Below are 27,209 nucleotides of genomic sequence, written 5' to 3' on the forward strand. Positions count from 1 at the left end.
ACTTTGATTCCATCCTTTGACCCAAGGCTCTTTCATCCCATTCAAGCCTCTCCTGGGCTTTTGAAGGACAGCCGGCTCTCCTCATTGTGCTCCTTCTATATCATTTCAGCTGGCGTGAGCGCATTCGTTCTTCTCACTGCCACACAGGGTCCACCATGTGCGATGCACACACATTCGGGTGGGATGCCCAGCTGGGGCCCCTGTCTCCTTCCCTAGGCATGGCCTCTCAGCAGCTTTGCTTGTGTCTTTCCTTCCTTTGGGACATCTGTCTCTCCTCCCAGCCTTATGAACCCAAGCTCTCCTGGTTTTTCATCACTTCTTTTCCATGTCCTTGCCTGGCTCCTCTTATTCTTTCTTCTCAAATGTTTTTCAACGATCTATCCAGGGCCCGAGAAATGCCTTTCCTCTCCACCCCCACTAGCTGGTGGCATTAACCATGTCCCACCATTTCTCTCCTGGGTGCTTTTTCTGGGCTCTGCCCCCACTCCTTTCACACAAAACCCTGTGTTCCTCCTGGCAGGGCCCCTCTCCTTTCACCACCACGCCCCGGCCCCCAGCACAGGGCCAGAGGAACTTGCTGTTTGTTGAGCAAAAGGTTCTGATTACAGCCAGCCAGTGAGAGAGCAGAACAGGCAGATATGGGATCTTGGCAGCTTTGATCTCCTGGCCCCGCAGCTGACGCCTGAGATAGTCAGTGCCCCTGCTTCCTGGGGGCCTCCTGTCCTCTTCTGCTCCCACACTGGGCTAGTGGAGAAAAAGGCCCATGCCTTGACCACCCACAGAACTCTTTCTGCAAAAGCCGTCCTAGAGGGAGGTGGTGAAAAGCAGGGCAGAGGGGGCTGCCCTGGGGGGACTGAGGGTGTGAGGAGCGTGTCTGCTCAGTCCTGCCCACCCCTGAGGCCCACTGAGGGTAACGGGTCAGCCTCATGGCCAGGCCCTTCTCCAGCCTTCCAGAACGAGTTTCCCAGTGCTCCCTGGGGTGAGCATAGGCCGGTTAGGCCACTCCCTCAACACTTCTCATGGATCCTGCCTTCTCTCTCCTCTCCAGGACCCCACCCATCTGCCTGTCTCCACATAGGTGCCCTGCTCTCAGTTCATGCTGGCCCAGGGACATGCGGCCCTGACAGCGAATACTCCAGTAAGCCTTTCTTCCCATAAATTGCTGTCAAGCCCCATCTTTCTTGTCCTCTGTGGGGTGGCCGGGGCAGGGACCTGCCTGGGGCCTCTCACCTCTGACCGGCTCCTTGCTATAGGCAATAGGACTCAGCCAGGCCTGGCCTCTCACTTGGCACAGCACCCGTACAGCACCAGCACGTGCACCGTGGGTTCTTGAGCCTCCCGGGCTCTCAGCAGAAGAACCAGACTCTCTGGCACACCCCCTGCCTTGGTAGGTCTCAGTTTCTCCGAGGTCCTGGCTGACGGGATGGGGGAGTGCTTCTGTGAGCAGCTTCCCTTTATGTCCTGGCCTTGGTGTGGACACAGCCCCTCCCCTCGCTTCTTGGAGCCCAGAGAAAACCACAGGCGGGGGTGGGGTGGCCTTCTCCAAGAATTTTCCCTGGGCTCAACAACAGGAAACCAGGAGTGTGCGGAACAGAGATGGTCACGGGCCTAGCCTCATGGCTCAGGGGCCCCTCCCTGTGTCAGCTCTCCACTGGGACCTAGCCCTGCATGGCCTCTATCAACCCCAAGCACAGAAACTCATAAGGAAATGATTGTCCAGGAAGGCTGGTACCACTTCCTGACCAGTCCCAGGAGCTTCCTTCCCCAGCCTCCAGCACTGCCCTACATTAGTGAAAGCAGATGCTTCTGGAGGCTTATCACCTGCGGGCTCCAGGTCTTTGCCCATCCGATCACCACGAGTTGACCTTCAATTATTAGATTCCCAGTGTACAGAGGAGTAAGCTGAGGTGCAGAGAGCTGGGCATAGCCTGTGCAAGGTCGCACAGCTGGGGAATGGCAAAGCAGGGACATGTGCTCCTCTGTAGGCGCCTCAGTTCCTGGTGTGGACCAGGGACATCCCATATCTCCTGCAAGTCTGGGAGAATCTTGGGGACCAAGGCCACAAAGGCCACTCCAGGCCGGCACATGTGTGATGTTGGGGGGTAGGGTGTGTGTGTGGTGTGCATGTGTGTGCACTGGGTGCTGTCTGTGTGGCAGGTGTAGGAATAGTGCGTGCTGTGTGCTGCTGTATGTATGGGTGGGGGTGTGCCGAGTGTATAAGACACCTGCCCTCTCATCCCCTGCTGCCCGGGCAAAGGCTAGGAGGGACTGGGGCACAGCCAGTCTCTCTGACTAGGAAGAGGAAGCCTTGGCCTTGGTTGTACTTGGGCCTGGTCATTGAGGGGCTGTTTTGGTCTCTAGGCTTGCATGTCAATAGAGAAGATGGACAAACAGGAAAAAAAAAAAGCTGAACTCAGCCCAGAGCCTGGCCTTTGGCAGTGTGCAGGCCACTGCCTTGGGCTGGGCTGCATCAGCCTAGGCTGAGGAGGTCAAGGCCTATGGCAAGGACAGGGGAGGGGTGGAAAGAGGGTGCCTGGGATGGGGAATCCAATGGGCTGGTGGTTGGAGGGAGTGCTGGAGCCTGAGAAGGGGAGGGGAGGCAGGGAAGGTCATTGCCTACAGACCCTGGCAGGGAAGCTCCTACATGGGGTGCAGAAATGTCCGTGTATGTCTCTGCGACGCTGTGTGTATGCCTTTGTGGGCATATGGCTGTTTGTGGGCATATGTGAGGGTGTGGCGGGGAGGGGGGGAGAGGGAGAGAGAGAGGAAGAGGGAGGGAGAGAGACAGGGAGGAGACAGGATTGAGGCAGGGAGAGGGAGAGCTGGAATATGCATGAGTGCAGGAGCTCAGAAGCCTCCTCCCAGGACAGGTAGTTTCAGGTGGGGGAGGAGGGAGAGGGCAGAGGGTCCCCGGCTCCCCCTGGGCCTTGGGGAGGAAACTGGATCTCACAGGGCACATTAAGACCCGGCTTGATCTCACCCCACCTCCTCCCTTCCTGTCCCTCATCTCCGGCTGGCCCTCATTGAGGAGGGGGAGGGGCCTCCATGGGACTGGGAGGGCTGTCCCTCTCTGTGTTAGTGGGGATTCCTTGAGCTCTCACCCTTTCCTTACCCCTGCCCAAAGAGGAGCAGCAGGAGCCTGGCTTGGGAAAGAGGAGTCAAGCTTTGCTACAAAAAAGCTGTATGATCCTGAGCTAGTCCCACCCATCTCTAGTCTCAGTTTCCCCACTTATAATGGAGACCCTGAACTAAGCGATCTCCCAAAGCCCTCTCCCAGACCAGACTTTCCAGTAAGCTGGTCCCTGTAGGGGTGGGGGCAGCTCAGAGCACAGAGGAGGGAGGGTAGCTGGCCTCTCGGTCACAGCTGGGTCAAGATGGGGACCAGCCTCAATGCCCTCAGGAACGGAGTAGGAGAAAGGAGTCCTGGGAAAAGGCCCAGGAGTGGCTGGGGGCAGGAAGGGAAGCAGTCCTTCCCGGTGCCACAGGCAGGAGGCCAGGGGAGGTGCATGGGGAAGGGGGAGGAAGTCCCCTCCTGGGCAGGTCACTCCCAGAGGCTGGGTTGGGGCGGGGCAGGCGATGGAGAGCAGATCTGAGCTCCTGGGACAACTTCGAGCCCAGCCGCTGCTGCCCAGCTTCCCAGGAACCCAGGAGCCCGGCCAGGTAAGGGGCTGCAAGGGGCCCTGGGGGCACGCTGGCCCTTCCCACCCAGTCCTCAGCCCTCCCGTGTCCCATCTCTTGGCCTCTGTTAGGGCAGGAGGTTCTAGATGTTTGCCTTGGGTCTCGTGGACTGCCTAGGTGGGTCCTAGGCTCAGTCTGTCCATCTGTTTAATTGCCCCTCTCTGTCTTCCTCTGCCCAGTCCTGGGAGGAGCATAGCAGGGTCCCGAGGTCTATGCCTGGCTCAGTGGGGACACACCTCACCAACCCTGATCCGAGCTGAGGGTGTACCCCCAGCTCCCGATCGCTGGAAAACACACACGCACGCACACGCACCCCAGCGCCTGATCGCTGATACACAGTTGTGTGCACAGGCTGGAACCCCCACACCACCCCACCACACACATAGAGACTCTGCCACCCTGGCACATTTCTAAGGGCCTCGGCCCACAGAGTCTGGGCAGCAGGGCGGGCCATTTGGATGGAAGGTTGAGCTCGCCACCCTATTCTCCTCCAGGTGTTCAGGACACCCGCCCCGGCCCCAACATGCTTGTGGCTTCCACCACCTCTGGTAAGGTTCTAGCCACTGGGTCCCTACCCCTCCCCACACTGGGATGAGCCAGGTGGGTCAAGTGGAGTTGACTGGAGTGGGGTTGGAGGAAGCCAAGAAGCCCCTCTTTCAGACACCTCTTTCACCCTTCCCTCAAGACTGCCCACGGGGGCTGGGGCTGCCCTTCCCTCCGTATCATGTGAGGTGGGGAGATGATGTTCGGGCTGACGGTGGAAGGGAAGGAGAATATCCAGGTCACTTGCTCTGCCCGTCTAGTTGGAACCTCCTTGGGTTCTCTGATCCCCCTGCACAGCACACTCCCTAACTTGTCCTCTCCCCCATCCTTGCCCAGCTGTTCTTCGACCCGTCTCTCCACCTCTCCCACTTGGCAACAGCAGCAAGGAGGAGCCTGTGGACGCCCGGAACCAGCTGCTAGCCCAGGCTGAGGTGGCCCTGCTCTCCGTAGTCTTTGTGGCTGTGGTCCTGAGCAATGGCTTGGTGTTGGGGGCCCTGGCGCGGCGGGGCCGTCATGGCCGCTGGGCACCTATGCACGTCTTCATTGGCCACTTGTGCCTGGCTGACCTGGTCGTGGCTCTGTTCCAAGTGCTGCCCCAGCTGGCCTGGGATGCCACCGACCGCTTCCAAGGGCCTGATGCCCTGTGTCGGGCCATCAAGTACCTGCAGATGGTGGGCATGTATGCTTCCTCCTACATGATCCTGGCCATGACTTTGGACCGCCACCGTGCCATTTGCCGCCCCATGCTGGCACACCGCCACGGAGGTGGCGCTCACTGGAACCGGCCAGTGCTGGTGGCCTGGGCCTTCTCGCTCCTTTTCAGCCTGCCGCAGCTGTTTATCTTTGCCCGGCGTGAGATGGGAGACGACAGCGGGGTCTTCGACTGCTGGGGTAGCTTTGCCGAACCCTGGGGCCTTCGTGCCTATGTCACCTGGATTGCCCTAATGGTGTTTGTAGCACCTGCCCTGGGCATCGCTGCCTGTCAGGTGCTCATCTTCCGGGAGATTCATGCCAGCCTGGTTCCGGGGCCAGCAGAGAGGGCTGGGAGGCGCCGAGGAGGGTCCCGGACAGGCAGTCCCAGTGAGAGAGCCCCTGTGTCAGCAGCTGTGGCCAAGACCGTGAGGATGACGCTGGTGATTGTAATTGTCTACGTGCTGTGCTGGGCGCCCTTCTTCCTTGTACAACTGTGGGCGGCGTGGGACCCGGAGGCACCTCTGGAAGGTGGGTGTGGCTGTGGCTAGGGCTATGGGGGGGGGCTGGGGCTTGGATGCATATGCACCTCTACCCACCTCCCCCACCCGACCCCCGCATATACAAACATCTAGCTGTGGGATCACTAACCCCTAGCAGGCACATGAGGTCGCACCCTTGCTTGGGCACTCTCAGCCCCAACCCTTCTCCTCCACCTACACAGGCCCCCCATTCGTACTGCTCATGCTGCTGGGCAGCCTCAACAGCTGTACCAACCCCTGGATCTATGCCTCCTTCAGCAGCAGTGTCTCTTCAGAGCTGCGCAGCCTGCTCTGTTGCGCTTGGAGGCGCACCCCACCCAGCCTGGGGCCCCAAGAGGAGTCCTGTGCCACTGCCAGCTCCTTCCTGGCCAAGGACACTTCCTCCTGAGAAGCCAGGGGGCGCCTTCCTTCCAAAGGCTCCACGGAGCTCAGCTGCCTGCCAGGGGCTGGTCCTGGCATTCACAAAGAGAGGAGGGCCAACTGGGAATTGGCTCCAGATCTCGAGGGGCCCAGGAGGTCTGCTCCTTGGCACCAGGTATGAGGGCGGACTGCAGCAGCATGGTGTGTGGCACATGGCTTCCACCCCAGGCAGTGCCTGCCCCTGAGACAGAGGTCCCGGGGAGCCCAGAAGGAAGGAAAGAGGGCGAGGCCAGGGGAGCTTCCTTTCTTCACCTGTCTACTTGCTCTGTGCGTCCCTTCTCACTCTCTCCCTAATAATAAAAGTGTCAGCTCATTTTCCACCCAGTGAGTCTCCTTGGATCAGGCTAACAGTGGACGTGAAGGTGTCACGGAAAGACATTCTCAGAACCCCCCGCATACACACAGCTCCATAGACACATGTATGACTCTGGAACCCATGATGCAGGTGACTGAGCCTTCAAGTGTACAAGTCCCAACCCACACAGCCCTATGCCAAGTCTTCCCCACTGCCCGCAGAGGCTGTTCCAGCTGCTCAACCTTCCCCCTTTGTTGAGCACCCTGGCATCAGGCCTCAAACAGAGGGGGTGCCAGGGGGTTGGCCCTGCACCCACATGCCCAGTCCACCAACACAAGAGAATTGACTCATGTGGGAGAGTCAGTCTTTATGAATGGCGGCCAAGCCCCACCAGTCTCCTGTCCTCGGCTGAAGCAGAGAAGGGCCTGGGCACTGGGCTGAGATGAGCGAGGGCACACACCACCCAACAGCCCTCACAGAAAAGCCAGGGAGGGGCCTGCCCCCAGCTTCCCTCTCTGGCTCCCTCCCAAAAGGGCCTAAGCGAGGGCTGGGACAGGCAAGGGCTTGTTTGGGCGGCCACATCCTTCTCTCTGCAAAGGGTCAGAAGCAGGTGTTCAGTGCTTGCTGGACAGGGCAGGGAGAAGCGAAGGGCCTGGGAAGGGTGAAGAGTCTTGCTGGTGATCCCCTAGGGTTTGGGGCCCACTGAGGAGCCAGCAGCACCTCAGTGTGGCTTGAGAGGTGAGTCCAGGCCCTGGGGGTAGGACGCTGAGGGTGAGGCTGGGGCCCCGGGGCTGCGGGAGAAGCCTTTGTGCTTGCCCAGGCGGCCGCAGCCTGGAAGCCTCGGGCTGCGAGGCCCGGGGTCGGGAGAGCTGGTCGATGCTGGCCCGAGGCCCTGGCGAACAGCAGCTTTGCCCAAGAGCTCCTTGAACACCGAGTCCATGGTCTGTGCCACAGCCTGGCAGAGAGGTGAGAGGAGGGCCTCTGCTAGGAGTGTCCCCCACTGCCCGGCCACACCCCTCCCCCCAGGCTAACAGTGATGACGACTAACCCGGGAACGAGACCCTCCTGCCCCCTGGTACCCGAGCCTGCACCAGAACTCTCCACTCCAAAAACAAAGTCCTCTGCCAAAAACCTGTCATGGGGCCCTTCCTCTCTGTGCGCCTGCAGTTGCTGCCCGTCCTCCCTTGCCCAGTTTACCTCCTGCCACTTATGGTGTGACTCTTACAACCTCCTTTGGGGACAGCAACCTTCAACCCAGCCTTGACATGGGGGAGCCTCATGCCTACTCTCTCCCTGGCCGAGACCTCCCACCTGACCCTGGGGGGCCACCACCATGCAACCAGGTCAGCAGCCACCTGTACCTCGCCTGGCCCTCGCCTGGCCCTGCCTGCTGCCTGCCTGCCTGGGAATGTCTCTGCTGCGCTGCCCCAGTCCTACCGTCTGCTGGTCCAACTCAGCCCCCTGTCCCTGGGCTCCCAGGCCTTGCCACTGGGCTATACCCAGGATACAGTGTGCTCTGCAGCTCTCTCCGTGAGCGCAGACTGTCCCTAGGGCCTCTGGGCTGGGAGAAGTGAGCACCCATCAGGTGGTTAACACGGGCTCATCAGACAGAGCGGGGGCTGGGTCTCCCCAGGCTGCGCACCTTGCCGGGGCTGCACACAGCAGCTCCTCTCTCCTCCCGACAGAGCCACTGTGCTGCCCAGCTCCCCAGCCAGCCACCCCACCCCCAGCCTCTTTCCATCTGTCCCTCTCATCCTCCTTGGCCCACCAAGCGCCTGCCATGTCACCATCTGTCACCTAGCCTTGCTCCAGATTCCAGCCTTACAGCCTGCCCGATAGCCCATCGCCCATACCACTCACCACTTCCCGCTCAACCAACCATAAAGCCCAAATGCATGAGCCTCCATGGCACCCTGTCCCCTGCCTCTGGGCCTGTCCTTCCCCTTAAACTTATACCCTTGCTGACCTGTCACTTTCTGGGTTGGCCTCAGGCAGCCTGTCTGAGGCTAGGAGGGGAAGACTCAAACCTTAGGAAGGAAGAATGTGATTCATAAGGGCAGGCAGAGACCCCCAGGAGCCATGCGCCCACCTGCCGCTCCGCCAGTCCCCGCTCTCACCTTATCCATCTCCACATGTCGCTCTGGGGAAGTTGGGACCACGAAGTGCCGTCTGTGCCCAGAAGGGCCCCCGGGTGAAGGGCACAGCTCTGGCCTGCAGGGCACAAACAGTGAGCCTGGCAGGGGCCCTGGGAAGTCCCTGCGCTGAACTGGCAGTGGCTCCTCCCATCTCAGGGTATGCCCAAGGGAAGAAGACAGCGGGGCTGGCCCAGAGGGTCCACCCTATCTTCCACCAACATCCCTCACCTAAGTGGGCCCCTCTCTGTGTGTCCAAAACCTGACCCCAGCCCCCTCCAGCCTGTTCATTGCTTGGGACAGGGTTGGCCACCCCCGGCAGCGCTCAGGTGGGAGTGGGAGAGTGATGCCACCAGAATGGATCCTCCGGATGGGCCAAATACCCCTTGCTCACCGATGGACAAAGTCCATGGTCAGGAGGCCCTCTGGACTGTTCAGCAGCTCCCCTGCAGCCTGCAGCCCGTGGCCCACTGACGGCTTCTCTGTGCTGTGGTCAGAAAGACGGCCTGTTTAGGGTGCTGGGGGAGGGCGGCAGGCTCTGCGTCTCAGTGCCAGCCAGAAGTAGTCAGATAGGCACACAGAGAGCCTCCAGACACCGGGACGTGGGGTAGAGGAAGGGCCAAGACCTGGGTTGAAGGGAAGCTGCGGAGAGTCTCCCAGAAGCATGTGGCACTCACTTACCCCCCAGGCAACGTGATGTACTTGTGGGGAATGAGTCCCCGGGTGCCAGCGCACTCGCCCCACCACCAGTCGCCAGAGGCCCGCTCATGCAGCCACAGCACATCGCCACGCTGGAAGCTTAGCTCCTTGGCTGTGCGGCCCGTGTAGGCAAAGCAGGCCACAGCCTCCACAACGCCCTCCAGGACTGGGGAGAAGAGAGGATCTCAGGGGGAGGGGTGAAGTGGGCATTCAGGGTGGGGACAGGGTGGGGTCCTCCTTCTTGACACCCTCACCATCTTCCTGGGCCAGGGTCCCAGCTTCCAGCTCCGGCTCGTTCTCCCCTGCTAGGCCCTCCACCTGGGTGTCCCTGAAGTCCAGAGCAGAAGGAGGAAGATGGGTGTTTGAGGGGGCTCCCCTCGGCTAGACACCCTGCCCGCCTCCAGGCAGCACAAAGAGCATACCCCAGGCAGCTGGCCGAAGGTGGCGCCATGCACTTCTCGTAGACAGGGCCCGGCAGCAGGGTCAGGCACGGGAACACCCGAGCAGGCTGCACGATGAGCGTCTGCACCAGCTGGTTCACCCGGGCCTGCAAGGCCACAGGGTCCTGCCCAGCGGGCACGGGCAACAGTGTCGGCCCGAAGCACACGGCCAGGTTGTACGGGTCCATCATGTTCTCATCACTATACTGGGCCAGGCTGGGGGCACATGCAAGTCACAAGCAGGGAACTCCCTGCCCAGTGCCCCCGGCACCTCCCACATCAGCCGCTCCTGCCTCCTGAGAAGCACTCACTGGTTGAGGAAGGTGAAGAGGTAACGCAGGACCACCAGCACCGGTCCCGGCAGCTGTGTCAGAAGGCGACTCACGAGCTCCACCCGCTCTTCCATGGCCTCCAGCTCTGTGGCCAAGGCCACCACCCCGGAGAGGAAAAAAGCCCACGAGTGTGGACATAGCCACTGGGGATCGGCCCCTCCCACCCAGCTGACCTCAGGCCCCGGCCTCACCAGCAGAAGCCAGAAGCTCTATGAACAGGTCCGAGGAGAAGAGCGGGGGATCCAGGCTCCGAAAGTAGAGCTTTAGCACTCCTGCCACCGAGTCCAGGTCATGCGCTGTGCAGCCTTCCACCAGCGGGTCCTCCCCTGAGGACAACGCAGGGTACAAGAAGGCTGATCATACCCCTTCTAGCTAGCCCCCCACCGCCACCATACCCTGCCTGTCCCTACCTCTCTCGAAAGCGTCGCGTATCTCTGAGATCCGGGGCTGAGCACCAGACACTCGGAAGATGCCCTCATGCTGTAGGCCTGCAGGAGGACAAAGAGCCAGTGGGCACTGAGTCCTCCCCACACCCTCTAGATGGGTGCCAGGTACTGGGTGCCAGGCTTACCGTTGAGGTTAATGAAGCGGATACAGCTCTCCACCACCAGGGGCACGGGCTGGCCTGAGCTCTGGGGACAGAGAGGGTGTTCACTTCTCTCTGGACACAGCAAGTCCCACCTCATCACTTGCTTGCTTTTATTTTCTCCTAACAATGTGTTATGGTTGTTGGCAATGAGGCCCGGCATGCGGCTTGCAAGATTCACTCCCAGGTGTCTGATGTCCCTGGTGCCGTTTGAGGCAGAGCCTTACGTTTTACTTGCGAACTGTTTATTGCTGCCATGTGCAAATGGCATCCAATTCTGTATGTTGGCCTCGAATCAAGTAGCATTGCAAAACTCAAACTGATTCTTTTAAATAGTCTGTCGACTCTTTTGAATGTTTACGTGCATGATCACATCACGACAAATAATAGATGCTGTCTGAGGCTTTTGAGAGATGCCTGTTTCTAGTTCAGGACATTCCCTTCGATCAGTGGAGGCCTGGCAGAGGCCCACCCAGGAAAGGCAGTTGGCAATGAAGGACACTGGGATCACAGGCAGCCAGGTTACAGAGGCAGCCCAGGGCTGGAGAGAGACGAGAATGCGGGGGAAGAGTCTGCATTTAGTTGGAGCGGGAGGCAAAGCAAGTACCTGGATAAATTTCTCCATGTCTCCCCCGAAGAGTTTCTGGTTATACTGGGAAGTGGGGCGGGCATGGCGGCTCTTCTGGAATTTTCTATGTGAGTACTGGGCCCTGTAGTGAATGGAAGCTGGCTCTGAGGGTTGTGGGCATGGGGACTAGGATGCCCCACCCCCCAGCCCAACCAAACAGGGCCCTGGAGCTTGCGAGTTATTTCGGAACCCACTGGGCGAAGTGGGAAATGGAAGCCACAGAGGAATGGGCAGCAAAGCTGGGCCCCAAGGAGGAGTGGGGACATCACAGCTTGACCCCTGCAGAACCCCAGCTCCTCAAAACAAACCAGCTCCTCATGAAGGACTCACCATGACACCTCCCGCTCCTCTTTGTCACCTGGGGAACAGAAAACGTTGGGGTGCCTCTCAGGCCAGAAGGCCCTTAATGTGCCACAGAAAGTTGTGGCCTAAAGGCCAAGGGCGCTTAGTGGGGCACAGTGGAGGCCAGGACCTTTGCTAGGTTATTTCCATCCCACCAATGAACCTCCTCTCTGGTCAGAGAGCAGTATGGGCTGGGTACGGTTCCAAGGCAGGAGAGCCAAGGGCAGGTGCCACTCCTGGCCCCTAGGGTGGAGTGGAAGGGACCAAGGGGACCGGGAATGGGGCCCACCTCGCTGTATAGCCTCCTGCAGTTTCTCATGCTTGGCCTGCAGCTTGGCAAGGATGCTCCGTCCACTCAGATACTCCTGTAGCTTCTGGGAAGCCCCCCCAAAAGCCCAAAGTTTTAGTCCCAGCTTTGGGCACCCCCTGTACCCCACCCCTGACCTCCAGCCCAGCCCTCCCCACCGTGATGTAGAAGGTCTCAGTCTCCTGCTGCTGGCCCCGCCTCCGGCCAGCCTGCCGAGCACCTGGGTCGGAGTTGGTGGACTTGAGGGACTCAGTGGAGGGACTGGCCTGGAAGGAGTCGACCACTTCCCCATCTTCCAGTGCCATCACCTCCAGCAGGGCCTGCAGTGTAGCCTTCAGCGTCTTGTTCACCTGGGGAGAAGACAGGAAGTTCGGGGCAGGAAAAACTGGGGACAGGCAAGGGACAAGAAATCCAACTCTGAAGAAAAGGGAAGGGGCGGCCATGGCCACCTGGCTCAGTGTCTCCAAGTCTCTGTCCCCATCCCAGGCCAGGCCACTCATACCTCCTCTGTCTCTATCGTCTGTCGGTCTAGGCGGCTCTGGATATTCTGGGCTCTGGGTAGAATCTCGTCCCGCAGCTCCACCTCAACCCGGATCTCGGCCACCTACAAAGGGCAGCATCTGAGGAACTGAGGGCTCAAACGTGGGAGTGGGAGTGGGGCTGGGCAGCAGATGCCAGGGTGTCTGGGGCATGAGGGAACTGAGCACATTTCCACTGCCTGATGTACGGGACCACCAGGCCTCGATGCTTCATACACCTGGTCCTGGAGCGTGGCGAGGGTACTGCCCCAACAGAGAGGAGCACAACCACGCACACCCAGACTTGTGCACAGATACTCGGGGCAGCATCCTCATAACAGCCCCAGGGTGACAGCAGCCCAAGCGCCTAGCAGCTGGCGAGTGGATAAGCAAATGTGCTGCGTCCACACAATAGAATATGATTCAGCCGTGAACATGAATGAAGTCCTGCCTGCCGCATGCTACAATGCGGGTGACCCTTGAAGACATTCACTTGAGTGAAAGAAGCCAGACACAAAAGGCCATATATGGTATGAATCTGTTTACATAAAATGTCCAGAAGGAGCAGATCTATAGCGACAGGCGTACCAGGGGCTGGACGAGGGGATGGGAGTGACTACTTAATTATTTTTTTTTAATAGTCAGGAAGGCTGGGGTCTGAGTCAGAAGGTGGAAGGCTCAGTCAGCCACACGTCTCCTGGGGAGAGCAGAGGGCAGCAAAATGGCTTACTCTAATCGGGCAGAAATAGATTCCCATGAGCAGCGTGGGGGGTGAGAGGAGAAAGCTTTAGGAAGTGAAGAATTCCTGTCTTGAACACGTAAACATCCAGAAAACTCTGACATCAAGTTCAAATTGAGAGCGAGGGCTTCGCTTATCCATCACAGGCTAAACACGCCCTACTCTCTGCTCCCCCAAGCTCCACCATAAAAGGGTATATGAAGGTAGAAGTCACAGGGACACCGGGAAGCAGGGAGGAGACGACAGCACAGAAGAGATGTCAACAGACTTGTGGAAGACAGAGACGGGGGAGCATCTGACTCAACAAAGCTCAGACAGTAGCCAGTCACAGCCAGCCACTTAACCCAGAAAAGCTCAGAAGGCGGAGGCTGTGGGTGCCTCCCGGGTGCAGGGGACTAGCTAAAAGTCCATCTAGGAAATGATACCACAGTTCCTCAAAACATTACACATAGACTTGTCACATGACCTGGCAATTGCATTTTGGAGTGTCTACCCAAAAGAATTGGAAGCAGGTTCTAGAAGAGATATTTGTGTACTTATGCTCATAGCAGAGCTATTCATAGTAGTCAAAAGATGGAAGCAGCCCTAGCCGAGTAGCCCAGTTGCTTAGAGTGTCTTCCCAATATGCCAAGGTTGCGGGCTCCATCCCTGGTCAGGGCACATACAAGAATCAACCAATGAATGCACAAATAAGTGGAACAACAAATCTCTGTCTCCCCCCTTCCTCTCTCTCTAAAATTAATAAATAAAAAAAAATTTAAAGGTGAAAGCAACCCAAGTACCCACCAATGGAGGAATAGATAAATAAAACATGGTCTCTCCATGCAACAGAATGTCACTCAACCGTAAAGAAGAACAAACTTCTGATACATGTTTCAACATGGATGAACTCTGAGGACACTATGCTAAGTGAAATAAACCAGTCACACAAAGACAAATAGTGTAGGATTCCACTTGTATGAGAGCCATGGAGTATTCGAATTCAGAGACAGAAAGCGGGATGGTTGGTGCTAGGGGTTGGGGGAGGGAGAATGTGGGGGTTAAGTATCTATGGGAATAGAGTTTCAGTTTGGGAAGATGAAAAGTTCTGGAGATGGATGGTGGTTGTGGTTAATGTGCTTAATGTCACTGAACTGTATGCTTAGAAATGGTAAATCTGTGCCCTGGCTGGTGTGGCTCAGTGGATTGAGTGCTGGCCTGCAAACCAAAGGGTCGCTGGTTCAATTCCCAGGCAGGGCACATGCCTGGTTGTGGGCTGGGTTCCCAGTTGGGGGCGTGCAAGAGGCATCCATACATTGATGCTTCTCTACCTCTCTTTCTCCCTCCCTTCTCACATGCCCCCAACTGGGGACCTGGCCCATAACCCAGGCACATGCCCTGCCTGGGAATCAAACCAGCGACCCTTTGGTTTGCAGGTTGGCACTCAATCCACTGAGCCATTCCAGCCAAGGTGGTAGGTAAATCTTGATTAAAAAAAAAGTCTTTCTATGCCATAGGGAGCACTGACATTAGAAGAATCACCCCCTCAAACCCACACAATTAACAGAAAGCTAGAGGTTTACTCTTTGGAAAGGATAAATTGGAGGAATTCTGGATTCAGGGACACTAGTCACAGCTGAGGAAGGAGATGAAACTCCCCACAGATGAGAAAGAGCAGAGCAGCCGCCGCCATCTGGAGCAGTCCCAGCTGGGTCTTGCTGCTGTCCCATTGAACATAAGGAACGTCAGAGGCAATCAGCATCACACGAGGCCCCTTTGTGACTGCGATGGCCGAAGACTAAAACAAGAGCACCTTGTAATCATGTCTAAGCACAGACAGGCACAAATACGTTGGCCATGCCACAAAAATAAGTAAACCTGCCCCTGTCCCAGCTCATGAATGAATGCTGCTTCCTCATCAATGACAGCTTTACTCTCCCTTCATCCCTCACCCTGCCTTCTATGTAAGATTTATTAAGACACACAGTCCAAGTTACCCTTGCTTCCTGACAGCATCCAAGCCAGAGTCAAGCCTCTCCCCAATCCCCACCCCGATTCTAGCCCAAGTACTAGAGTTTTTCCTGAGACTCACTTCCTGGTTCCCCAAGGCGTGGGTCTCGCTCGCAGCAATGATCAGAGTTCCTGCCCAGCCACCCTGTGGGGAGCAGCACTGCTGACCGGCTTGGCTCACTCACATCACGTATCTAATCCCCCTCTCTGCGCCTCCTCTTACATGTGAACTGATGGCTACATCAGCCATTTAAGAGAAGCTCCAAAATGGAAGACACAGATCAAAGCAAGTTTTTAAAAAATACTGCAAGAGAACCTGGCCAGGTAGTTCAGTTGGTTATAGTGTTGTCCCGATACGTCAGGGCACATACAAAAATCAACCAAGGAGCCCTGGCTGGTGTGGCTTTAGTGGACTGAGTGCGTGCCTGTGAACCAAACGGTCGCTGGCCCGATTATTAGTCAGGGCACACGCCTGGGTTGAGGCCAGGTCCCCAGCAGGGGGCGTATGAGAGGCAACCACACATCAATGTTTCTCTCCCTCTCTTTCTCCCTCCCTATCTCTCTGTCTAAAAATAAATAAAATCTTTTTTTAAAAAATCAACCAAGAAATGCATAAATAAGTGTAACAACAAGCCAATGTGTCTGTCTGTCTCTCTCCTCCCTCCTTCAAGTCAATTTTTTAAAAAATACTGCAAGAAAACAGAGAAAATGCAAGGAACACAGAAAATATCAAGAAAACAAAAATAAACATTTCAGAAGGATTTGAGAAAATATTGTATTCATGAAACAATAACAAGGGGTTATAACAGGAATTTAGAAAACAAATAAGAACTCTTAGAAACAAAAAATATAAAAGTAAATTTTAAAAAATTTCAGCAAGGGGTTGATAGAGGTACTTGAAGAAATCTCTAAGAAAGCAGAATTCAAAGGCATAGAAATGGGAAATAGGAAAGAGAAAACATAAGAAGATTAGAGAATTAACCCATGAGGTCCAACATTTAATTACAAGAAATCTTTTTTATTGTAAATTCGATTACACTTGATATTTAATATTATTTTGTTAGTTTCGGGTGTACAGCACAGTAGTCAGACAACTATATAGCTTATGAAGTGATCCCCCCAATAATTCAAGTACCTATCTGGCACCACGCACAGTTATTACAGTATTCATTGACTATATTCTGTACTTCCATCCCTGTGACTGTTTTGTAACTACCAACTTGTACCTCTTAATCCCTTCACCTGTCTCACCCGGCCCGCAGCCCCCTCCCATCTGGCAGTCATTAGTCTGTTCTTTGTGTCTATGAGTCTGTTTCTGTTTTGTCTGTTCATTTACTTTGTTCCTTAGATTCCATATGTAAGGGAAACCATATTTGTCTTTACTTTTTAAATTTTATTTATTTATTTTTAGAGAGGGGGGAAGGGAGGAAGAAAGGGAGAGAAACATCAATGTGTGGCTGCCTCTTGCATGGCCCCCACTGGGGACCCGGCCCCCAGCCCAGGCATGCGCCCTAATCGGGAATCAAACCGGCGACCCTTCTATTCGCAGCCCACGTTCAATCCACTGACCTACACCAGCCAGGGCCATATTTGTCTTTCTTGGCCTGACTTATTTTATTTGGCATAATACCCTCTAGTTCCATCCATAATTACAAGAATTATTGAAAGAAAAGACAATTAAGGGGAGAAAATTATCAAAGAAATAATACTAGCAAAACCTAAGGACACAACTTTCCAGACTGACAGGACCCACTGTTTGCCCAGCATCGTGAAGGAAAAAGACTCCCCAGAGCATAGCATCCTAACATTTTCCAGCAAAAGGAAAAGAGACTATCCTGAAAGCTTCGCGGAGAACATTACAGATCATGTACAAAGACTCAGAAATGAAATGGCATTGGGCTTCTCACCTATAATACTGAAAGGAAACTGATTTTCTACCTTGAACTCTAAATCCAGCTAAACTACCAATAAATTTCAAGGAAAGAATACAGACATTTTCAGATCTGCTCCAGAACAGGGCTCTGAAAAATAGAGGGAGTGCGCTGACTGACTGGTGGGGGGTTGGGGGAGTGCTTAGCCCAGATCCTCCACAGAAGGAAGCTGGTAGAGCCTAGGGCAAGTTGAAAAGCAGCAGGCAGCCGGCTGCATGATTTGAACACACAGAGGGAAGCACCAGAGGCAGCAGCTAGGAGACTGGGAAGTGGGTGTTTCTGGGGAGTGGGAATGGGAACAGAGAGGGTGAGTCAGACAATCACTGTGCGCCATTGTAAGCCTTCAGTAACCTCTAAGTTTTTAAAATATTACTTTGGTCAAAATACAGATAAAATAACTAAAAGCTCCATGTAATCCCAGCCCATGCACAGTGCCCATTAGGACAAACTGGTAAACGAAAAAAAGAAGCTCAGAGCCAAGTAAAAAGATGCCCAGTTACATTTTACTGCTTGTATGGTTTCTTTGCCTCTAAGTTTGTGTCATGCAATGTGTGAAGCACACAGAACAATTGGGAGAAGGGTGTGTGGACCGCTATATGCCTACCTGCCACCTGGTGTCAACACTGACATTTCTGCTGTGTTTGCCTTGTGGGGCGTGTTCATGCCCTGGATGAACTGCAATGACCTACAGAAGTCTGTTCGCTTCATATGCGAGTGGCAGACCTCATCTGCCTCAAAGCCGTTGACTGAGGGTCTGAGAAATAAGCTGCACTCAGGAGTTGTGACTCCTTAGCAAAGTGAAATCCATTGACTTACCTAATGGGCAGACAACACAGAGCCCCTGGCGTCAGTTCTGGGGGCATTAAGGGGCAGGGGCACCGACCCTCACCTCATCGCCTTCGTGGGGTTGGTAGTCAAAACGCAGCGGGGGACAGAAGGCAACTGCATGCACCTCCAGCACCTTGGCCTTGTCCCCTGGAGGATCTAGGGCCTCCACCGCCTCTTCCAGGCTGCCCAGGCCCTGCATTTGGGAGGCTTGGGTACGGCTCTCGGCAGCTGTGTAACTCCGGAGCACCTGCCCCAGGGCCAAGTGGAATCCAGTGTCACAGCACTGAGGAGAAAGCAAGGACACAGTTTGGACAGGCCCCCGTGTACTGGGTGCTGGCCCCCCGCCCCCACCCGTCCACCCAGCACTCACGTCCATGAGGTCCAAGACATCATGCAAGTAGTAGTTGCTGACAGCAGCGTTGACGCTGGCCAGGCTGAGCAGATACTCATTGCGCGCCTTCGTGCACTTGAGTTTGTGCTCCAAGAACTTGGCCTGACGCTGCTCAAGACCACACAAGTACACCAGGGTCATCTACTTGGTCAGACCTCACAGTCTTTTTCCCTTGTCCCCTCCATGTGGACAGCCACACCCAAAATCCCACAGGCCCCTCAAACAGTGTGGCCAGAAGTCCCGATGCACTCACCCAGCCCGCCCTGCTGTGCACAAACCCTCCTGTCTCGGGCTGGAAACCCCAGTTCTGCCTCAGCTCCTCCCAGCTCGGCACCTCCACATCCTGGTATTTCTGCCACCCTCAACCTCTTCATCCTCTCTTCAGGGCCCAGTTCAAATGCTCTTTATCCCTGTATAGCACTCGATCACCCATTCTACGTTTCTTCTTGGCTCTGAGACCTCACAGCACTGTATGAGGCAAGTAGGGTGGGTAGAAAGGCCCCCAGGCTTGGAAGCACCAGAGCTCTCTTCACCCCAGCTCAACTGGGGAGGGCGGGGCGAGCAGCTAGGAGCTCAGGGGAGACGGTCACTGTCCCCCTGAGTCCTCTGGGTACCACTCTATCATGGGGAGCCTTCCAGAGCCAGCGGGACTAAGCAGGACCTGGCCCAGGCCCTCCCCTCACAGCTTTGCCAGAGGCCCAGGCCCTCCTCAGCCCCGCCTTGCCCCTCCATGCACCACTTTCCCACAGGTCCCAGTGCGGGCCAGGGACTCGCAGGGACAAAGGCCAGGAGCTATAGCCTTCACACACAGACCAATGTCCTCCAAGCCCACCTTCTCTACCAGCCGTGACCCCTTCTTGAGGGACGTCTTGCGGAGGGGCCCCGCCTCGGTGCTGGTGGTGGCTGTGGTGGCAGCAGCACTCCGGCCAGCCCGCTTCTCCTCCTGCCGCTCAGCTTCCCGGAGCTTGGCCTCGGCATTCATGCTCTCTGTGTGGTACACCTGGTACGTCTTCTTGGCCTGCAGGGAGGCCCAAGACCAGGCAGCCCTGCTGTAGGCCAAGGCCACATCCAACCCTCCCCCTCCTTCTGGTACTCAGACCTGAGAGTTAGGCAATCCCATGTGAGCACCTAGCCCCCAACCCTGTGCCCAGGGCAGGGAGAAAGGCAGGTCTGTCCTGGACACCCAATCCTCCTTGAGCCTGGCTTGGTGAGATGTAATGTTATAGCCTCACTCTGACTGGGGTGGACCCTGCCCCATTCTCACCGTCTGAAGCTCTGATACCACCTCCAGAAGCTCCTCCTGCAGCTCCTGCTCCAGATCCTTACTCTGGGGAAGAGGAGACGTGTGACAAAATCACTACCTCAGTGCAGCACACACTGGGGTGGTCACCTCAGCTTGGCACTCAAGGCTACACCCACCTCCCTGCCGCCTGATACCCATCTGGCTTCCTTTGTCCTCCCAGCCCTGATGCCTCTGGTTTGAGTACCCACAGACTGCCCTCAATAGATCCTGAGGCCATCCACATCTCCTCCACCCAGGGTGAGGGCCTCACCTTCTTGACTATGCGCCCCACATCCTCCGCGATGTGACTCAGGCGCTGGGCCAGTGGCCCTGCCAGCACTTCACTGAGGGCTGCGCTGTCCCGGCTCTGCTGCCGCGTCTGCTGCAGCAACACAGCCCAGCAGTGCAAGGAGGACAGGAGGGACGGCTCCTTTCTGGGGGCAGAGGGGCACTCAGACTGGGAGCAGGACTGGGGCCCTGCTGCAACCATCCTGCCAACAAGAACCTACCGGAAGCTTTGGTGCTCCCGGCTGCCTCCTAGGCGTCCTCCTCTGCTGGAGAAGCGCTCGGCCAGCTTTTCCAGGCCTCGGGAATACTCCAGCTCCACCTCCGCACGGCGCCGCATGAACTCAGCCAGCTCCTGCAGCAGCTCCCTCCGTAGCTCACCCTGCAGCTCCAGGCAGCGCAATTGCTCACTCAGCTGCCAGCGCATCTCTGTGGGGAACCATGGCTCAAGCCTGGGCAGGAAGGAGGCCATCCTGTCCACCCTCACGGTGAGGGATGGGGCTGAGGCTGAGGAAGAAGAAGGAGACTGGCTCCCAGGGAGAAGGTATGGGTTCGGCTGTCCAGCTGAGCTCAGAACACAGCTCTGAGGAAAGGGACCTCTGGGCTGAGGCTAAAGGGAACCGGCCAGACCCAAGTAGTTGAAGAGGAATGGGAAGGCTGTTTCAGGGCGACAGGAGAGCCGTGCAGAGGCCTATGGGTGAGAAGGAGTACGGCAGATCCAGGAGGGGTGGAGCCGGTTGCGGTGGTGAGAACATACAGCTGCCCTAGCCAGGCGCCTTTCACTTAGGCTGCCCATAACTCTCCGGCTCCAGGAAAGCCCCTGAATTGCTTCTCCTGCCACTTCCTGCCCCTCAGGTGTCCAGGACCCCAGGCAGAGCAGCCTCCCTGCAGACACAGACACAGAGGGCTGCACAGGGGCAAGGCAGCCACGGTGCTCTGCCAAACCTGCAGTGGACTTGTGACAAAGGGCAGCCCCCTACTGAAGGCCGGTGGCCGGGGAGCACTGATCAGGTCTGACAAGTGAAGGGAGTGAGGAAACAGGCCTGCTTTTGGTCCCCAGTTCCCACTCCTGATCACAACCCCCCAGGGTACCCCGAGCCCCACCTCCCAGCAGACAGAGCCACACCCAGGGCCCCCACACTGCCGGCTTTTGACACTTTATCATTGGCTTGATTGGGCAACACTGCTTTCCCCACATAGACCTAAAACAAAGAACTGCCTGAGTGACACGCTTAAGCAACCTCCGCAAACATTTTACCAGCCGCTGCATGCCCAGGTGGGCACTGGGGCTCCTGGGTAAATAAGTCACTGTCGGGCCCTGGCCAGGTAGCTCAGTTGATTAGAGCATTGACCCCGATATGCCAGGGCTGTGGGTTCGATCCCCAGTAGTTGGGGCACGTACAGGAATCAACCAGTGAATGCATGAATAAATGAAACAACAAATTGATGGTTTTCTCTCTCCCTCTAAGAAATAATTAAGTAAGTAAATAAAATAAGTCATCATCTTGGCTCTGACAGGCAGGTCACCCACTTGTGAATCTCTGTCAGGTGTCTAGGGGTGGGGCATTAATTGATTCCTTTATCCAGCGGAATGCTGATTACACGCTAGACACACAGATACAGTGCCTGCCCTCGCGGAGCTGAGATGGGACTTGGGACACAGACAGCCAGGGGACAGATCAGAGCAGGGGGGTGGGGAAGGGTTATTTTAGAGGATGGTGGTCAGGAACAAGTAACACTAGAGAAGAACTGAAGGAAGTGGTGGGGGACGCTGTGGGGACATAGGGGAAAGTGTTCAGGCCGAGGGAACAGTGAAGGCAGTTAAAGCCAGTGTGGCTGGAGTCAGCTGTGCCAGGGGAAGTGAGGGAGTGCGAGAGGACAGTTGGGGTCCCATGCACAGGGACCCAGGTCCAGGCGACGCCTGGCTGAAGCCAAGGGAGAGGGCAGCCACAACTCCGTGGGGCTGCCATGGGGAGCCCAGGAGGAGGCCAGGTGATAGAGGGAAGCACCCAGCTGGGTTGGCAGCTACTCCACCAGTCCAGGCAAAAGACAGTAAGGGCTCAGACCAGGGAGCCAGCCCGGGAGGTTACATGCAGTGGCAGGACCCGGGGTGGATGTTTGAGAGGACTGCACTGTGAACAGCTCAGCACCGGTACCGTTTGGATTTCTGGGCCGCCAGTGACTTCCCAGGGGTTACGGAGTGTGGAGTAGCCTCAGTGGGTTCTGCCCACCGGGCATCCCCATCTCTGACTCTGATCTCCCTTTGGAGAACATCCCCTTCCTATTCTTAGCCCCTGGGTCCCTCTCCCTGACTCCAGCTGCCCCAGATGCTGCTGCATGCATAACTAGTCCCTCAGCGCCTCCATCCCTACCCACCATCGGCTCAGTGATGGGGCCAGGGGCCACAGTCCTCACTTTCACTAGCATTACTGAACAAGTGCCCTTTCCACTGAGGGGGTCAAGCTACGTACGTGGAAGCCTGGGGAATGGAAGGCGGCTGGGGGTGGGGGGCTTCCTGACAGTGAAGCCAGTGCAGGCCAGGGCAGTGCCAAGCAGTGTCCTGTTATCTGAGGCCAGGCTTCAGTGGCTGGCTCTCAGCTCTTGCGGGGCCACGTGGAGTGGGTTCTATGTCATTTGCAATCAGCAGAGTCTTCACTGAATCAGGGTAACATTTTGTGAATAAAAGTACATTTCATTTCATTCCAAGAAATGCCTGAGACCTACCAGCTCACCACACCTTCCTCTGACACCTGCCCCACCTTCCCAGAGTAGCAACAGCTCCCTGGGGACAACTGAACAGTGCTGAATGGACCAGCCTGCCAACTCGTTTCACTTATTCTTCAGGGCAGCCGCGCCTCAGTCAGGATCCAGACATGCGCACTGGCTGGCGTCAAGTAGGAGACTTGGGAGTTAGTGCTTTAGGCCGTGTCTCTGTCCACCTACCAGATCTCAGTTCAGATGCACTCATCAGACAGCCCTCCCCTGACCTCTCCCCACCCCCTTTCTTGACCACCGGCTTTCCCATTATAGTGGTTAGCATCGCAATGGAAACCGTGTGATTCCTTATTTACCAGATGCGTCTGAGCTCTAGGAGGGCAAGGACTGGCTCTCCTTTGCTCAGCACTGTATTACCGGAGCCTGGGGCAGAGGAGATGCATACAAAACATCTGTCACAGGGAAGGGTGGGATCCGCTGCGCTCGGGCCCCACCAGCACTTCCTGTGAGCAAGGCCCAGGTCTCACTTCTGCTGACAAGCAAAGCAGAAGAGAAGATGGCCTCCCAACCACGACTATGCTGACCTTTCATAATTCGGGGTGTCAAGACAATGATCCTGTTTTCTAGCATGGTAGGAAGTTTCCTTCGGTGGTGGTGGGGGTGGGGGGCAGGGAACAGAAGCTGAAATCTTTGGAGGGCCACAGCAGGCAAGCAACATCTTAAAGACAGCCTTACTCAATTTCTCAGTTTTTCAGTGTGAATTAACTGAGCCGTATTTGCTGGCCGAAGAGTTTCCAAAGTCCTTCAGCCTCATGACATTTTGGGGACGCAGGATGATGGGAATCATTGTCTCCCTCTCAGAAATGAAGGTGAGGCTTGGAGAGCTGGCTCACCCTGCACCATGGCCCCAAGCTGGCTCTGGCCGGCAGGCCGCTTCTCTCACATGGGGAGGACTCGGGCATACTTTGGTGTAAATGGCTTGCCTTGATAATTCCATTGGAACCTGCATCTCTGGGTTGGAAGGAACTTCAAGGGTCATTTCATTCTGCCTCCTAGGAGCCCTGGTGCTCTACGACCATGAGCAAGTCACCGCTCCACTGGGCTTCAATGTCTTCCATCGGTAAACAGAGCAATTGGGAATGACGTGAAAGACACTGGGAAACGTTCTGGCCCCCAACTGCTGGTGCTTGGATGCTACCTCCTTCCCTTTGTAAGACTTACCACGCCCTAAATAAAACCCCCAAATAAAACCACAGACACTGCCGACAAAGAATTTGCAAAGCTGATTTGCATGCGATTTGCAGAGTGTTTTATCAGCACCCAAAGAGGTCTACTCTTCAGAAGGCTGAGAAGCTGCCTCGTTGAATCTCTCAGGCCAAGATTCACTGTGCCAGACTGACCCAGAGACAGCGGCCCTGGGCTCTGAGCCCCTTCAGTGCCCAAGGGAGGCCAAAGGGACTGGGCTACAGGCACTGAAGTGGTTTAAGGACAAAGCCATCCACCTAGGTACCCAGACTCCCTTAGCTGGCCCCCCTTAGCAAAGTCAAGGTGTTTGATTTCATTCTGGCTAGAATGCCACTTTCTAGGGGGTCACCTTGGTCTCCTCGGGCTCCTTGGGTGAGGTGCAAAGAGAACCAATTAGGGTAGCGAGACCAAAGGAAGGGAGTGATGGAGGGATAAAGGAGGGAAGGAGGGAGGGGAGGGGAAAAGCATGAGAGAACAGCAGGGCAGTTGAGGCCAAAGGGGTGCAGAGAAGCAGGCAGGGGGCTGTGGCTCCCTCCTCCATCACCCAACCCCCATGGCTAGGGGAGGATAGGGGTACCTGGGACTGTGGCAATGGGACTTTTTGGGCTCCCCCATAGCCTTGGGGTCTCAGCAGGGAATCGGACCAGAAGAGCCCAGCGCCCTCTCACCTTTTACTTGCGTCTCATACTCGGCCTGCTGCCCCCTCTCCCGGCGCAGCTTCCCGTGAGTGGCCATGGAAGCCGGGCAGCGGCGCCGTCGAGCCCTGCTGCTCCCACGCAGCAGCCGTTAGTGGGCCGGGCACTGGGACCTGGGGTTCCGAAGCCAGCACCCTGCACTAGCCCCGCCCCTCCCCGCCCCCAGAAAGACCCAGGGGCGGGGCGACCGAGGCTTTGTACTGCCTTTAAGGGCCTTCTGTGGTTCTGTGGGAGTCCCACCAAGCTGGGTCCTTGCCTTACCTCCCACTGGATGCTGGGCCACACCTGAACTGCCTTGTGTCCAAAGCTCTCCTGCTAAGCAGCCTGGGCCAGTGTGAGAACCCCAACGTGTTCAGCAAGCTGGCACCCTTGGCTGCCATCCCCCCACCTGTAGAAAGCTATCTGGCCACCACTGCCAGACAGCACCCTTCACAGCATGGCCATTGGCCTTCAATGCCAGTGGGTGGGGACATCATAGCTGCTCCAGGCCCTGGACTCCCCCTTAGTCACCAGCTTCCCTCAGATCCCCAGGACATCGGATGGGGCCCCCCCGTCTTAAGTCACAGACCTGAGAGATTCCCAGTGTGGGTTGGGAAAGAAGGTCAGCACCAGAGAACAGAACCTCAGCAGCTGTTCCCTTCAGACCCCCACGTGAGGGGGAGAACAGTGTTCAGCTAAGGTTCCCCTTCTCCACCCCATAGGAAGGAACAAGCCTTGTTTCCCCATAGGTGGTTACCACTTCCTGCTGCCGGAAGAGACTCTACTGTCTCCTGTCCCCTGCAGCTTGCACCTGTCTTGTCCTAGGCCTGGGGGTGGGAGCACAGCTTTCCAACTACCCCCTCAGAGTAAGGTCTTAGGCAGCCTGGAGGAAAGTCTGAGGCCTCCCTTAGCCAGGGGTACTGTAGTTTCCCTCTCTACCAACTGAAAGCCACAGGGCAACAGCTTTTCTCCAGCAAATTGGGAAGTCACCATGCAGGTGGCAGGTGACAAGCCAGACTATTCAACTGTCTTCGGTTGGCTGGGACGAAAATCCTTGGGGTCCGGATAGTGGGAGGAGTGAAACACTTAGGCTTGTGCTTGGGGGTGCAATCCTGTATGTGTTAGTGCAAAGGGTCTGGGCCTTTGCGTGCATGGATGACAAAGTCAGGCTCTGTGTACAAGTGAGCACACGTGACCTAGACCTGCAGCTCTTTGGGAGGGAGGGCAGGCTATGCAGGTACTTCCTGCCTTTCAACTACAAGCAATTCTGTTACCCAGAAGGTGAAAACATAACTCCTAAGCTTGCCGCAGCCCTCCCCACCCCCCAGAACCAAGGGCCTTCTCTACGACGCTGTGTGTCCACGGGGTCTGGGGATGGAAGACCTGGGAGCTGGCCAGTCCCCAGTAGGCCCAGGACCTAGACTGCCAGTAGCTGGTTTGAGCTGTACCAACTGTTCAAATCCTTCAGCAAGGCAGGCGAGTGAGCCTCTCGCCTCTTCCCACAGCATGAAAAGATGCACCCACCCCGGAAACTGCTCCTGGTCAGGAATCCACACCCCTCATCAGCTAACCCCAACACAGCTTGGCCTCTTCTTTCCATCCAAGCCCTGAATTCCCTCACCCATTCAACAGAGCTTGGCACAGGGCTCAAGACCACTGGAAATTGCTGATGAACTCATCTCAGCCCCTACTTTCAAACGCTCTCCTCAGTCCTTTTCTGACTCCAGAAATGCAGGCGTGATGCCCCATTCAGCTACTGCTTTAAAACCTCAAGAAATTAACTTCAATGTCTCTGGTTATATTTTGTTTGCTTTTTTCTTCTATTGATTATGTTCCAGTTAAAGGTGAGAAGTTAAGAACAATCTAACAATAGCCAGGGGGGAGTGGGGAGGGGACAGTGAGGAGAAGGGATTACAGGAACTACTATAAACGACACATGGACAAAATCAAGGGGGAGGGTGGAGGTGGGGGAGGGAGGGGGGTTCGACTGGGGTGGGGTGGAGGGATGGGGGAGAAAAGGCATACAACTGTAATTGAATAACAATAAAAATTAAGAATAAATAAATAAAACCTCAAGTAATTAGCCCTGGCTTTTAGGACACTTGTTTGGCACTTAAGTCCCTAAAGCTTGCTCTATCCTCGGCTCCATTGTTCCCAAAGAATCCAAAATCCCATTATTATGCATTAGGCAAGGACCAGATCCAAGGGACTTTGCTCAACCTGTTGACGAGTGGAGTGTACACTTGGTCCTCAGGGGTGACCACAGTGCTGACGGGGTCAGGTCTGCTGCGTGGATGACAGACCAGAGGGGAGAGGAGATCAATGAAGAGGGAGGCCGTTACCAGCAGCCCGCATCACAGCAACAATAGAGGAAAGCATGAATTGGGCAGTGAGGCCCCTCCTATTTTCCTACAAATCGGCTTTCCACAAGTTTAACAGTGAGGTGTAATGCTATGCACCGCAGTATATAGGTTCATGGCGGGAGGGAGAGAAGGTCTCTGAAGCCTACCCCAGAAGGGCAAAGGGGTAGGGGAGCCTGCTTTCCTTCCATCAGCCTCCCAGCCACAGCTCGGTTCTTTGAAACGAAAGCGGCCCCTCCCTGAGGCGGGGGAAGTGCTGGGCCCCAAGGGCCAGTCGGGCCTGCGGCTTCCCCTCCTTCCCCTAACAGTTCCTACCTCCGCCCAGGAAACCCAACTGCCTGGGGGCGGCCAAGCGGCAGGGCCCGCCACAAACGCAGGGCACCGAGGGCAAAGGGCGGGCCGGGTTCTTGTGGGCTGGGCAGAGGGAGGAAGGCAGGATCCCTAAAGGCGCGGTGCAAGCCGCCACCAGCTCCCTCCCTCCAGCGCTGCGGCGCGGCCCCCGGTAACGCGTAAGGAGGACGCGCTCGCTGCCGCTGCCAACCGAACCAATCAGAGCCTGGGAACGAAGCCCCGCGGCAGCTGACGAACCGGAAGGCACTGACGTCAGGCGCGGGGGGC

At 56.3% G+C, this 27,209-nt stretch overlaps 2 protein-coding genes and 1 long non-coding RNA gene across 5 annotated transcripts; 2 read left to right on the forward strand and 1 right to left on the reverse strand.

Annotated features, from left to right (window-relative positions):
* The first annotated feature begins 3,534 nt into the window (after positions 1 to 3,534).
* On the forward strand, positions 3,535 to 6,186 carry AVPR2 (arginine vasopressin receptor 2). Of its 3 annotated transcripts, XM_045188206.2 has the most exons (4): positions 3,535 to 3,660; positions 4,173 to 4,226; positions 4,558 to 5,442; positions 5,715 to 6,186. In XM_045188206.2, exons 2-4 carry the CDS (start codon positions 4,202 to 4,204, stop codon positions 6,056 to 6,058), a joined length of 1,254 nt encoding a protein of 417 aa, XP_045044141.2. In that variant the 5' UTR covers positions 3,535 to 3,660; positions 4,173 to 4,201; the 3' UTR covers positions 6,059 to 6,186. The 3 variants fall into 3 exon arrangements, with proteins under 3 accessions (XP_045044141.2, XP_053773276.1, XP_024406971.2); XM_053917301.1 differs by lacking the exon at positions 5,715 to 6,186 and having other exon boundaries at positions 4,558 to 5,462; XM_024551203.3 differs by lacking the exon at positions 3,535 to 3,660 and having other exon boundaries at positions 4,187 to 4,226; positions 5,636 to 5,989.
* Positions 6,187 to 6,369: 183 nt separating this feature from the next.
* On the reverse strand, positions 6,370 to 24,357 carry ARHGAP4 (Rho GTPase activating protein 4). The gene is made up of 22 exons (XM_045188240.3): positions 24,226 to 24,357; positions 19,822 to 20,026; positions 19,584 to 19,746; positions 19,295 to 19,357; positions 18,863 to 19,048; positions 18,010 to 18,138; positions 17,701 to 17,922; positions 12,137 to 12,238; positions 11,793 to 11,984; positions 11,617 to 11,701; positions 11,316 to 11,343; positions 10,965 to 11,067; positions 10,343 to 10,403; positions 10,182 to 10,259; positions 9,963 to 10,097; positions 9,751 to 9,856; positions 9,422 to 9,655; positions 9,254 to 9,327; positions 8,982 to 9,165; positions 8,695 to 8,787; positions 8,286 to 8,379; positions 6,370 to 7,123 (listed from the first exon to the last, which is right to left on the reverse strand). Exons 1-22 carry the CDS (start codon positions 24,290 to 24,292, stop codon positions 6,890 to 6,892), a joined length of 2,838 nt encoding a protein of 945 aa, XP_045044175.2. The 5' UTR covers positions 24,293 to 24,357; the 3' UTR covers positions 6,370 to 6,889.
* Positions 22,867 to 23,572, forward strand: LOC128780016 (uncharacterized). Its single transcript, XR_008426014.1, has 3 exons — positions 22,867 to 22,943; positions 23,060 to 23,181; positions 23,369 to 23,572. It is a non-coding gene; the product is annotated as an uncharacterized lncRNA (long non-coding RNA).
* Positions 24,358 to 27,209: the final 2,852 nt, after the last annotated feature.

This window comes from Desmodus rotundus, chromosome X, assembly GCF_022682495.2.
Source record: "Desmodus rotundus isolate HL8 chromosome X, HLdesRot8A.1, whole genome shotgun sequence".
In the NCBI taxonomy this organism is placed as follows: Eukaryota; Metazoa; Chordata; class Mammalia; order Chiroptera; family Phyllostomidae; genus Desmodus; species Desmodus rotundus.